Source organism: Carcharodon carcharias, chromosome 7 (assembly GCF_017639515.1).
Source record: "Carcharodon carcharias isolate sCarCar2 chromosome 7, sCarCar2.pri, whole genome shotgun sequence".
NCBI lineage: Eukaryota > Metazoa > Chordata > Chondrichthyes > Lamniformes > Lamnidae > Carcharodon > Carcharodon carcharias.
Window position 1 is genome coordinate 4,753,681 of NC_054473.1, and position 13,641 is coordinate 4,767,321.

General features: G+C 45.2%; 1 protein-coding gene across 7 annotated transcripts in view; it reads right to left on the minus strand.

Moving 5' to 3' along the window:
- The window catches only part of usp19 (ubiquitin specific peptidase 19), a 138,393-nt gene that overhangs the window by 18,414 nt on the left and 106,338 nt on the right, over nucleotides 1-13,641 (minus strand). For all 7 annotated transcript variants that reach the window (XR_005943625.1, XM_041192579.1, XM_041192578.1 and 4 more), the window contains 6 exons: nucleotides 12,842-12,979; nucleotides 6,053-6,417; nucleotides 4,476-4,586; nucleotides 2,682-2,898; nucleotides 1,790-1,942; nucleotides 587-750 (listed from right to left, as the gene is read on the minus strand). Coding sequence is in view for 6 of the 7 variants with exons in the window: in XM_041192579.1 (XP_041048513.1) it covers nucleotides 587-750; nucleotides 1,790-1,942; nucleotides 2,682-2,898; nucleotides 4,476-4,586; nucleotides 6,053-6,417; nucleotides 12,842-12,979 (1,148 nt within the window). In the remaining variant the exon portion in view is untranslated. The remainder of the gene's footprint in view (nucleotides 1-586; nucleotides 751-1,789; nucleotides 1,943-2,681; nucleotides 2,899-4,475; nucleotides 4,587-6,052; nucleotides 6,418-12,841; nucleotides 12,980-13,641) is intronic.

Consider the following 13,641-nt stretch of genomic DNA (forward strand, 5'->3'; position numbering starts at 1 on the left):
ATAACCTACTGGTCCCCAGAGGATGTTGGCAAGTATCAGCAAGTGATGTTGGTAATGGTTATCATATAGTCAATATATTAAAGAATTATTAATTTAATTTAAATTCCACCAGCTGCCATGGTGGGATTTGAACCCAAGCCCTCAGAACATTCGCCAGGGCCTCTGGGTTGCTGGTCCAGTGATATTACCATTACACCGTCTCCTCACAAATGATAAAATATTGACCATGAAACTATCATTTGTTGTAAAAACCCATCTGGTTCACTAACTTTATAGAAGGGAATCTGCCATCCTTACTTGGTTTGGCCTACATGTGACTCCACATGCACAAGAGACAGGGTTGACTCTTAACTGCCCTCTGGAATGGCCTAGCAAGCCAATCAGTTTAAGGGCAATTAGGGATGGGCAACAAATGCTGACCTTGTCAGCAATGCCCTCATCCCATGAAAGAATAGGTCAAAAAGAGTCCAGTTGCGAGATGGGGCTATGACAGGCAATTGCTGCTCTCCCACTGAGCCAAGGACCTGGGCAGGAAGAAAACAGAAGCTTATTTTTTGAGCAGTGTGTCTGGTGAATATTAACTCACCCACGTCACTGCGCTGGCTGTTTTTTTCATTAGGCAGACGTGCGTAGGCGGTGTAGTGTCCCCCAATCATCCCACCATAGTGATTGATTACTGCATACAGATCGTAGACAGGCGGCTGCCGAACATCCTTCACACCAATGCAGAACTTGCTCAGGTCCAGATTTCTTTTAAGGGAAAAAGTGATTAACACAATGTTTAATGAAAAATTCAGATTCCCAGGTAATCCTGGCTTTCTCATTTTCCGGTAAATGTTCAAAATGGGCACTTCCCTCAAACATTCCCAGAGCAGGTGCAGCACTCGTTGGATATGAAGTATAGCTTCTTTTATTCTGTCCCCATCAAACACTCACAGAGCAAGTGCAGGATGGATTAGATACAGAATAAAGCTCCCTTTGCAATATCCCACATCAAGATTCTCAAGGGCCTTGACACGGTAGACAGAGGTTGTTTTTCCTGGTTGGGAAATCTAGAACATGCGGGCACAATCTCAGGATAAGGGGCCAATCATTTAGGATTGAGATGAGGAGAAATTTCTTCACTCAGAATTGTGAATCTTTTGAATTCTCTACCCCAGAGGGTTGTGGATACTTCATCATTGAGTATATTCAAGGCTGGGAAAGAAAGATTTTTGATTACTCAGGGAATTAAGGTATATGGTGAGAGCGTGGGCAGGTGGAGTTGAAACCAAGGATCAGCCATGATTGTATTGAATGGCAGAGCAGGCTTGAGGGCTATATGGTTTACTCCTGTTCCTATTCCCTATGATATCAACTATCCATGGGATAGGTAGAGGATATAGTACACTATCTACCGCTGAGCAAGTGCCTCAATCAAGTTTACCCGTACTGCATGAATGCAACATTTTTCCGACCAGTTATCATTTAGCCCCAACATGTCACGCCACAGATTTAGTGTTGAATTAGGGAACAGTTTTGAACTGAGGGCCCATGATGTGGTATCTAATTTTACTTGGTGGACCTAAGTCCCCACCTGCTCTGGTACTGGACTGAGATGATTTCCTCTAGGGTTTTCACAGTCAGAACTGACCTTCATGATTACATTTTTGCCAAAGAGCTGGAAAAGGCTCAATGAGTTGAATGGCCTCTCTCTGTGCTGTATGATTTTAGGAGGAGATAAATTAAAACATAGGTACAAACAGGCAACAAAATAAAATGCAGTGAAGCTTCAGTCTGCGCTGCATACCTGATGGGAAACTCCACCATGTCATTGATCTTGTCTCTCCAGATGAAATTACGGAAGGAGAAGCGTTTCAGCTGAATGATGAGTACGTTCGGAAGCCACCACAACATCAACTGTTTGGACGCCTCCCTGTGCTGTTTACATTTAGGACAATACCTGCAATGGGTCAGAAGCAGCTGTCAGTGCCAAGCCTCACACTGCCTGCATGCACATAATAAATCACTGCCCATTCCAAGGAATACAGTTGTGCCAAGGAAATCTTGCTGGTCTGTCCAGCTCAGCTCAATAGAAATGAATTAAAGCAATTCTGGATACTGAAATCAAACATTTTTTTGCAAAAATTCTCAGGATGTGGGCATCACCGGCAAAGCTCACATTTACCATTCATCCTCATGTGCCCCTTTAGAAGGTGACCCACTTTTTCCTAGCACCTTTCAGCATTTCAGGATTATCCCAGAGCGTGCTACAGCTGTAATAATGCAGGAAACATGGTAGCCAGTTTGCGCATAGTACAATCCCACAAACAGCAGTGAGATAAATGAGCAGATAATTTGTTTTAGCAATACTGGTTGAGGAATAAATATTGGCCAGGATACTGGAGAGAACTCCTCTGTTCTTCTTTCAAATAGCGGCCATGGGATCCCTTCACGTCCAACTGAGTGGGGAGACGGGGCATTGGTCTAATGTTTCATCCAAAAGATGACGCCTCCAGCAGTGCAGCATTCCCTCAGTTTTGCACTGGGACTATTTGGATTATAGTCCCAAGTTTCCAGAGCAGGAGTTGAAACCGTGACCTCCTGACTCAGAGGTGAGAGTCCTACCCACAGTTAAGATGCATTCCTGACAGGAAAAGGAGAACACAAATTATGGCGAGGGAGATGAAGCAGAACCTTACCAAGCTTCCTCAGGTGCCAGCACCTCAGGTTTGGTGAAGAGATTCAGGCACTGTTCCAGGGTAAAGTAGCCAGCTCTGGCTGCTTCGTTGGCTGAGCTGGGATCTTCAGCATATTCCAGCTCCTTAGATTCCACTAGCACGTACTCCTTCTGTCGCTCATTGTTCTTCCACACCATTGCCAGTGAGACACTGTCTGGGAGCTCCAATGGAGCATCACCTGTTCAGGAGAGAAGCCAGAATGATCCAAAGTTATTGAATGATCTCGGCTATATGCCAAACATCTGGAAGATTGCTGTGCATAGCCCTGCAAAGACAAACACCCGGGTGGAAACTACATCAATAAGTTTGAGTGGCTCTACATAGAACATGTGGCAATTGAAAATCCACTGTTCAACATAAAGGTGGTTGAGGGATAAATATTGGTCAGGGAAGCCAGAAAAAATACCTTGCTCTTTTTCAAAATCATTCACCTGAGGAGCAAGTCAGGGCCTTGGTTTAAAATCTCGTCCAAAGGGATGGTGGAGAAGGCCTGTGGCATGCCCCCCCCCTCACACCAACCCCTGACGGCACAGTGCACCTTGGTGCTGACCCTCCAACACTGCAGCTCTTCCTCAGCACAGCAGAGTTACAAGTGATTTCCACTGTGATTGTGACAAGTTGTAAACTATCACCTCTTGTTCCGTCTGCAGTCTTTGATACGTTTGAACTTACCATCGTCCTCCAATGCCTCTGCACCACACAGGTATCTGCCAGCATGCAGCTCCAGTTTAATGGTTAGGAATAAAATATTGACCCCCCCCCCCACCCCCCACCTACCCCTTTCTCTGCTACCAGTCCCCACTATCCTGAAATTAATGCTCCCTGGTGTTTGGCTGTAATTGGACTGAGGCCAAAGGCAGTTCGGGGTGGGGGTGCATGAGTGGCTGAGATGTGCTGGTGACAGAGCATTAGAGGGGTGGGGGAATGAGGGAATGCAGGGGAAACGTTGCTGCTAAGGCCAGGGAACAGCCTATGCAAGGCAGCAGCAGAGTGCAGGTGTCAATACGTAGAGATTTGTTGATTCTTTTCCTTATCAGTCTCCCAATATATCATTTCTGATAAAATAGAGACAGTTTACTCAAAAAATTATTTAAAAAAAATAATGTAGAGCACACTTTGCCAGAAACAGAACACTTCATTTAACAGATGGTACCACCCTATGAGTGTGTACGCAGCAGGCTTGCCTTGTGAACAGTTGCACTGCAGAACTCTTTTGAAGCTATTCTCCTGGTTCTGGCAGTGAGTGCCGCAGTGGGGGTCACTGGCTGTTTGGACAGCCTGCCTTATTCCTTGCTCGCGTTTTTCCCAACAATGGGCTGACAGTAAACCCTCTTTTTGGTCAGTTACATAATGTGCCCGCAACAAGTAATTGTACAAAGGTACTGTCAGCCGCCACCTCTCCCTTTTCACCATAGCAGATACCAGGCCAAGGGGCACAGTTGGAGCTGGCATAACCAAAACGGAGAGCGTGTTTAGAAAGGGCTATGCTGTATCAACAAGGTGCAGGTGCCGGGCAATAGCAATTTATGCAGAAGGATTTCAAAGCAACCGGATTAAACGAGACCTTCAGTGACCAATGTCCCCAAAATAGCTGTAGCTGCCCTACATTTAAAAAAAGGGCATTCAATTTTGTTTAACAACCTGGTTTTGTGTAGCAGCTGACAAAGAGCTGAACAACACAGCACATATATGAAAATAAACCATGCCTAACAGTCTCACTGCAAGAGTCAATCCTGGTTATAGTATTGGCCTCACCTTTGTCTTCCATTTTCTGCTCTTTGTTTGAAGAGTCAATGATCTTGATGTAAAACTGTGGGGTGTGGAAGTGAACAGACTCAGTTGGCTGCTGATAACCAGGGATTGCAGCTATGGGGATAAAGAACACTGCAAATGATTCAAGTGTGCAAAAACTATTAACTGCAGAATTGTTAAATAACTAAAAGGCTTTAAAAGGGAAAGCTGCCTGCCTGATAAAACCACCTCAGTTTCAAATACAAGAGATAAAGTTGACAGTGAAACTACCTTGGGCATAGTTTTAAACTTTCAGAAAGCTTCTGCAAACTTCCATCAAGTTCCCAAGGGAAGACTTCTAGTCAAAGTAAAAGTTGCAGGAATCGAGAGTTATTTGTGTAATTGTGGAGATAGGGGGATGGTTAAAGTTCACAACGGTGAGTGCTGTGCTCTTTGCTTTCGAATCTATTTTCATTATCTGGTTGTAGAGATCAAACGGTAACTTGGTTAAATGTGTTAACCTAAAAGGGGAATGAGAGCAATACACAGAAATAAAAGCAGCACAAGGTTTGTAAAAAGGAATAGGCAATTGCACAGATGATGAATGGAGTCTTTTGGTAATTGGACAGTGTTACAGATAGGTTTTAAAAATAGACAATTGGGGTTGATTTAGCAGAGGACTTTCATCAGGTCCAGCTGAAAGATCATTGACCTGAAACATTAACTGTTACTCTCTCCACTTATGTTACCAGCTTCCAGCATTTTCTGATTTATATCTACAACAAGGTGCTGGGAGTGAAAGCGGGTTTGTCACCTTCAATACTCCAATTTTATAGAAGTCAACATCATGCTAGGTATTATAACCAGAAGCATGGAGCACACATCCACACTGAAGGTTTACAAGGTTCAGATTGCATTTAGATATTGCAATGAAAAAAGTGCAGAGTAAGGTGACTGATCAAGTTTAACCATTGAGGAACAATGCTTAAGCATTACAGTCCAGAAGCTGATCGTGCCCTCGCCTGATAATCGTGCACTCTTCATCTTTCCCTCAGGGGCTGCGTTTCCAAACAGGGGAGCCCCACAAACTCAGCACAGTACAAAGTTCTACCTGAATATAAGAGGTGGATATTAAATTGGCACTACAGTGCAAGAAGGTAATAGGCTGAATGCTACAGCAAATTTCACAATCACAATCAGCTTGCACAGTATTATGGCCCAGTTCTGATGAAAGGATACTAAACAGAAACATTAGCTCTCTCCATCTCTTCAAAGATGATGCCTAAGTGGGTGGGCATTTGTGTTTTTTTTATTCTGCTGATTAAGGCCTTGCTTTATATTGCTGTATTAAAACCACATTACAGGAAGGCTTCTGCACCCAGATTCAGGGAAGAGCAACATCGTAAAAACTGACCACTTTACTGCAAAAAGATCAGCACTGATGCTTGAACGGCCTTTCCTCATGCTCTTGTATCTTATTCTGGAGGTGGAGCAGTGTAACCGATGTGTACAGACAAGATGTTCCATACTTATCTTTAACTGGGATGTGTGTACGATTCTGCTTTATCAGGAAGGGTTTGCTAGGGGGAAAAAACCATCACCTTCTGGCTTTGGAGCTTTCTCGTAAGAGGTTTCCTTCTCACATCCAGCGTCCTCATGTGACAATGGCCGCAATGCTGAGAATCCGGAGTCGTAGCTGTGAACGGAATCTTTGTCTCTGCCTGGCATGCTCATCCCCTTCGAGAAAGCAGAGGCCAGTAGGGGCTCAGAAACAGAGCTGCTTAAATGGGTGCGGTGCACAGGCCTGAGGTCTCTCTCCTGAACCTCCAAGGGCATCCTTCCGTCCCCAATCTCTGAGTTGGTAATGTTTCCAGGGGTGGGCTGCACAGTTTCCGTCTTACAAAGGGGTGGGTCTGGCGAGATTCGCCCTGGTTGAAATGGGGGCTGGAACACGTTGACTGAATACCTGTCACAGGATACAAAAATATTAATCTCACCGTACGCAGTAAAACACACATACAATCTCACCCATTGTGGAATCATACAGTCCTACAACACAGGAAGTGGTAATTCATGTTTGTGCTGGCTCTTTGGGAAAAGTAGCCAATGATCCTTCCACCTGCCTCCAGTATTCTCCCACCACCTGGACTCCTTCCTCTGGCCTCTTACCTGCTCTTGATCTTTTCATTGCTAACTGTTGGTGTGACATCGGCCATCTCAATTTCTCTGCTCCTCTCACCCACTCTAACCTGTCTTCTTCTGAACTTGCCCCACTCCATTCTCTCAGGTCCAACCCTGACTTTATCAAACCTGCTGACAAGGGTGGTGCTGTTATTGTCTGGCGTAATGACCTCTACCTCGCAGAGGCTGAGCGCCAACTCGCAGACACTTCCTCTTACCTCCCCCTGGACCATGGCCCCACCACCGAATATTAAGCCATTGTTTCCAGGACTGTTACTGGAGATTTTCTCTACATAGCTTCCAACCTGTTCCCCGATCTCAGATAGCCCACTTCTAGCTCCTCCCCAAAATCCACAAACAGATCGTGTCAGCCTGTTTCTGCCCCACAGAACTCATTTCTTCCTATCTTGACTTCATTCTCTCTCCCCTTGTCCAGTCTCTTCCCACCTACAGCCACGATTCCCCTGATGCCCTATGTCATATCAACAATTCCCAGTTCCCTGGCCCCAACCGCCTCTTCACCATAGACGTCCAATCCCTCTACACCTCCATCCCCCCCCAGGATGGTCTGAGGGCTCTTTGCTTCTTCCTCGAACAGAGGCCCGAACAATCCCCATCCACCACTACTCTCCTCCGTCTGGGTGAACTTGTTCTCTCACTGAACAATTTCTCCTTATACTCATGTCACTTCCTCCAAATAAAAGGTGGGGCTACAGGTACCCACATGGACCCCAGTTATACCTGTCTCTTTATGGGGTATGTGGAACATTCCTAATCAGGCCCCCTCGCTTCGGACCATTGGTGACTGTTTCGGTGCTGCTTCATGCTCTCGTCTGGACCTGGAAAAATTTGTTAATTTTGCTTCCAATTTCCATCCCTTTCACATGATCCATCACTGACACTTCCCTTCTCTGACCTCTCTGTCTCAATTTCTGGTGATAGACTGTCCACCAATATTTATTACAAGCCTACCAACTCCCACAGCTACCTCGACTACAGCTGCTCACACCCCGCTTCCTGTAAGGACTCCATCCCATTCTCTCAGTTCCTTCTCGTCCGTCGCATCTGTTCTGAAGATGCCACTTTCCAAAACAGTACTTCTGTCATGTCTTCCTTAACCGAGGTTTCCCACCCATGGTGGCTGACAGGGCCCTCAACCATGTCGGACCCATCTCCCATGCCTCTGCCCTCACACCTTCCTTGCCCTCCCAGAACCATGATAGGGTCCCCCTTGTCCTAATTTATCACCCCACCAGCCTTCACATTCAAAGGATCATCCTCCACCATTTTCGCCAACTCCAGCATGATACCACCACCAAACACATCTTCTCTTCACCCCCCCTGTCGACATTCCATAGGGACTGTTCCCTCCAGGACACTCTGATCCACTCCTCCATCACCCCCAAACACCTCAACCCCTTCCTACCGCACCTTCCCATGCAACCACAGAAGGTGCAACACCTGCCCCTTTACCTCCCCACTCCTCACCATCCAAGTGCCCAAACACTCCTTTCAAGTGAAGCAGCATCTCAGTTGCACTTCCCTCAATTTGGTCTACTGTATTCGCTGCTCCTAATGCGGTCTCCTTAACATTGGGGAGACCAAACACAGACTGAGTGACCGTTTTGCAGAACACCTTTGGTCTGTCCGCAAGCATGACCCAGACCTCCCTGTCACTTGCCATTTCAACACTCCATCCTGCTCTCATGCCCACATGTCCGAACTTGGCCTGCTGCAATGTTCCAATGAAGCTCAACGCAAACTGGAGGAACAGCACCTCATCTTCCAACTAGGCACTTTACAGCCTTCTGGACTGAATATTGAGTTCAACAACTTCAGATCATGAACTCTCTCCTCCATCCCTACCCCTTTACTATCCTCTTTTTTCAAATATTTATTTGAAAGTTTTAATATATATTTTTCCCACTTACATTATTTTTAAAACTTATTTACATTTTTATTCATCGTTTTATCCCCATCTTTTAGCCTATTTTGATCTTTCTTCCCACCACTGTCCCCTCCCCCCACCTCACCCGCACTAGGACCATCTGTCACTTGCTCATTCTGCTTTCTATTCTTAATGTCACCATTAGCACCTCCTTTAGCCAGTATCACCACCATCAACACCCCTTCGGTTTTTTGTTTATGACATCTTTGTCAATCTCTCCTTTGCCTTCACCTATCACTGGCCTTCCATCCAGCTTCACCTGTCCCACCCCCCCTTAAACAAGATATAGTTCACCACATTTCTACTTCTTAGTTCTGAACAGTCATACAGACTCGAAACGTTAACTGTCTTTCTCTCCACAGATGCTGCCAGACCTGAGTTTTTCCAGCACTTTTTGTTTTTGTTTCAGATTTCCAGCATCTGCAGTATTTTGCCTTTAGCCAATGAATCTCATTCTGCTTCTCCTGATAGCCCTGCAAATTTCTTCTTTTAAGTATTGATCCAGTTCCTTCTTGAATTGAATCAGGTTCCACCACTCTTAAAGTGGCGCAATCCAGAACATGAAAACTCTTGTGTTAAGAGAATTCTCATCTCCCCTCGGGTTTTTTTGTCAATTATTTTAAATCTGTGTCCTCTGGTTAACAACCCTCCTCTCAGTGGAAAGTTTCTTATTTAGTCTCTGAAAACCCCTCAAAATTGAGAACACTTTACAATTTCCAAAGCATTCAGAGTCCTGCTATGGTGTACTGCCATCAATGTGTTCAGCGTTAGCTGGAAGGTGAAGGGTACATGGGTCAGAGGTGAATACAACTCTCATAGTACGGCTTTCATCATGCACAAGACGAGATTGTTTGAGGAATTTGCCAAGCCTGGGTGAAATTCTTCCCTTGAGGTGAACAGCCTGCCATATGGTTGAGACTTGGCCACAGCATCACTCGTATTATCACAGCAGGATTGTTTTTTTGTTTGATTCATTCACGGGATGTGAGCTTCGCTGGTTAGACCGGCATTTATTGCCCATCCCTAGTTGTCCTTGAGAAGGTGGTGGGTGAGCTGCCTTCTTGAACCGCTGCAGTCCATGTGGTGTAGGTACACCCACAGTGCTGTTAGGGAGGGAGTTCCAGGATTTTGACTCAGTGAAGGAACGGCGAAATGTTTCCACACTGGTCTGTGGCTTGGGGGGGAGCTTCCAGGTGGTGGTGTTCCCATCTATCTGCTGCCCTTGTCCTTCTAGATGGTAGTGGTCACAGGTTTGGAAGGTGCTGTCTAAGGAGCCTTGGTGAGTTGCTGCAGTGCATTTTGAAGATGGTACACACACTGCTGCTACTGTCACCGGTGGTGGAGGGAGTGAATGTTTGTGGAAGGGGGGGCCAATCAAGCAGGTTTCTTGTAGCCACATTATTTATGTGGCTAGTTCAGTTCAGTTTCTGGTCAATGATAGCCCCCAGGATGTTGATAGTGGGGGATTCAGTAATGTAATGTCATTGAATGTCATGGGGAGATGCTTAGATGCTTAGATTTTCTCTTGTTGGAGATGATCATTGCCTGGTGCGAATGTTACTTGCCATTTGTCAGCCCAAGCCTGGATATTGGATGTTGGATAGGTACCCTGTGTGAACAGGCAGCCTAAAACCAAGTTTGAGGTTAGAGCACAGCCCATGTCTACTTGCACTATTAGAGGTTTTGAGGGTTTATGCACACCTATTAGATATTTACAGAACAACAGGTGATTCAGCCCAACTTTGCTAGTATTCGTTTTCCACATTAGCTTCCTTCCACCCCCACTTCATCTCACCCTATTAGCATATCCTTCTAGTGCTTTCTCCCTCATGCATTTATCTAGCTTGCCTTAAATACTTCTGTGTTTTTCATCTCAAACACTCCCTGTGGTAGGGAGTTCCACATTCCGACCATCTCAGAACCACAGAATTGTTACAGTGCAGAATGAGGCCATTCAGCCCGTCGTGCCTGCACCAGCTCTCTGAATGAGCAAGCCGTTCCCCTGCCTACTCCCTGTAACCCTGCCCATTCTTCCTTTTCAGCAAACAGTCTAATTTCCTTTTGAAAGCTTCGATTGAATCTGCTTCCACCCCACTCGGGCAGTGCATTCCAGACCCTAACTACTTGCTGTGTGTAAAAAGTTTTCCCCCAATTCGCTTTTGCTTCTTTTGCCAAGGAATTTAAATCTGTGCCCTCCTGTTCTCGATACTTTCATGAGCGAGAACAGTTTCTCCATATCTACTCTGTCCAGGCTCCTCGTTGTTTTGAATACCTCTATTGAATCTCCCCTCAGCCTTCTCTTCCCCAAAGAAAACAGTCTCAACTTCTGCAATCTATCTTCATAACTGAAGTTCCTCATCCCTGGAATCATTCTTGTGAATCTTTTCTGCACTCTCTCCATTGCCTTCACATCCTTCCTAGCGCAGTGCCTAGAACTGGGCAGAATACTCCAGCTGAGTCTGAATTAGTGTCTTATACAAGTTCAACATAACCTCCTTGTTCTTGTACTCTATGCCCCTATTAATAAAGCCTAGGATACCGTATGCTTTATTAACTGTGTCCTCAAACTGTTCCGCCATCTTCAATGGCTTATGCATATATACAGAGCCCCTATAGAGCTGTCTCTTTATTTCATATTGCCTCTCCCACATTTTTCCTTCCTACAAAAATGAATCACTTCACATTTCTTTGCAATGTACTTCATCTTCCACCTGTCCATCCATTCTTCTAACGTCCTTCTGAAGTTCTACACTACCCAAAAACTGTCCATTAACCGCTACTCGCTGTTTCCAGTCACTCAGCCAATTCCATATCCATGTTGCTACAGTTCCTTTTATTCCATGTGCTTTGCTCACAAGTCCATGGTGCATCACTGTGTTAAATGCCTTTTGGAAGTCCATGCATACATCAATAGCATTGCCTCATCAACCCTCCGTTACCTTTTCAAAAAAACTCCAAGTTAGCTAAACATGACTTTCCCTTAAATCCTTAATTGACCTGTAAGCGGCCATGTGACTATTAACTTTGTCCCAAATTATTGTTTCTAGAAGCTTCCCCACCACCAAAGTTAAACTGGCTGGCCTGTAGTCGCTATTCTCCTGAATTCCTTATTGGGTTTATTGATGACTACCTTATACTGATGGCTCCTAGTTCTGGATTCTTTTGTTCTCTTCTATATTTCAACAGGCAAATGCCCCAGTCAGGAACAAAGCAGCAGCTTCCGCTGGACAAACAGCTCCAGTGTGAAGGTGCAATGTTGATCAGGATGGCCTCTAGCTTTTAGATTAACATGATTTGACTGACTCTGTTCTGTGGGAGGTGGACAGTTTCCTGGCAGAAACATTTGCTTGTCCTGCAAAGTAAATTAAGATTCCCCCCACCTCCTCCTCTTAAGCTAGCAACTAAGCTCTTAATATTCAGGATGACTGAGAATGAAGTTGGCTTATTTTGTTTGAAGCAGTAGGCAAAAGCCCCATGTTGTTGGAAAGTTTCACTCAGGTCTTAATGTGCGTGTATATCTACTCAGGTGAGTATATGGGGTGCATGGTGGGGGTATGGTATGGCCAAAGTGACAGAGGTGGGTGGGTCACTTACTACCCAGACACTGCCACACCTGCTTTGTCTGTTCTGTGGTTATAAACCCATCAGGGTGTCATCAGAGCAGCAAGTATATTGTACCTTGGTTTCAGACCAAGGAAATCCTATCCTCTCTATAGCAATAGGATGAGAAGAAATGTCAGCTTCAGAGGGGAGAAGCTGGATGCAGTGCAGCTCCTTCCTTTGCACCCAGTCTGGTTCATCGAATGTGAAGGTCAGTGGGGGTCTTTAATCCTATTCTGTGCACTCTGTTGTTCCACGTCACTGGGTCATTTTCCCCCAGCCCAAGGGCACCATGTTCAATGGCAACATACCCACCCACTCCTGCATCTATTATGATCAGCTAACTCAGCACAGGCTTCACACAGTTCATAGGGCATTTAAATTCACACCACAAAGTGCAGGCGTTGGTGGAACAATGCAATCAGCAGCCTGCCACATGACAAATGGGTCAAAGCAAAAACACATACCAGTGACTAAAAACCTTCTTGTAATGTCACTATCCGAATGCTTCATTAAACCCCTCAGCAATGTTGAGATAATGTGAAAGGCATGTGAGTGTGTTGCAACTTTTGTTTCCTGAGTCAGTGGGAGTAAGGGGCAGCTTTTACTTGGAGCCAGAGTTGTGCTAATCTATACAGCTCATTTTCATTTTTAAAATTACCTTGAATATCCCTCCAGTAGCTGTGAGAGCCTGGAGTATGTGAGCCGTGACTCAGGGATGCTGATTATGAAGGGACAGCCGATATTCTCCGCTCTGCACTGGCCTTTATGATCTGACCAATGGTTCATTTGACAAGTCCTGAGGTATTGTGAGAGACAGAGAAAGAGAGAGAGAGAGAGGGGGAAGGGGGTTGGGGTTGGTGGGAAAGAGAGAAGAAGAATGTTATTTTGAAAGGCTTTTAAAGCACAAGATGGATGTCACCAAATGGCCAATTCTCATTGCCTGTGCACGAGAGTCTTGACACACAATTTTAATCCCAAAACACTACGAAAAGAGAGACATGTTGCTGAAGCTTTTTGTAACATGACTCAATTATGCAGGGAGACATTCTCTGTAAACAAAAGGAACATGTTCAAGCCTTGCATCTTTTTAGAATTATCCTGGAGCATGGGGGCTTATGGTTCCCCATTGCTTTCTCCATGGCAACGCCTTGGCCAAACAGAATCAACTTGCCAACCAATCAGCAACCCTCCCTCCTGTAGTATAAATTGTGACCGTTTGAAATTTGGCATTGTATTTGTCCAAGTGTGCAATACAAAAAGCTTTGGCAACATTTCAGCTATGTTTAAGTTCTGAACCACCAAGCAACTGTACGAAAACATTCTTTGCAATGTTTAAGATAATTTTTCCTTCAAGGAACCATAGCTTATTTGGGAGATTGATGACGTTTTCTAACACGGCAGATCGGCTCAGACTTCAAACCAGTAGCCAGGTGTGTGGAGTACAGTGGGGCAGTGGTT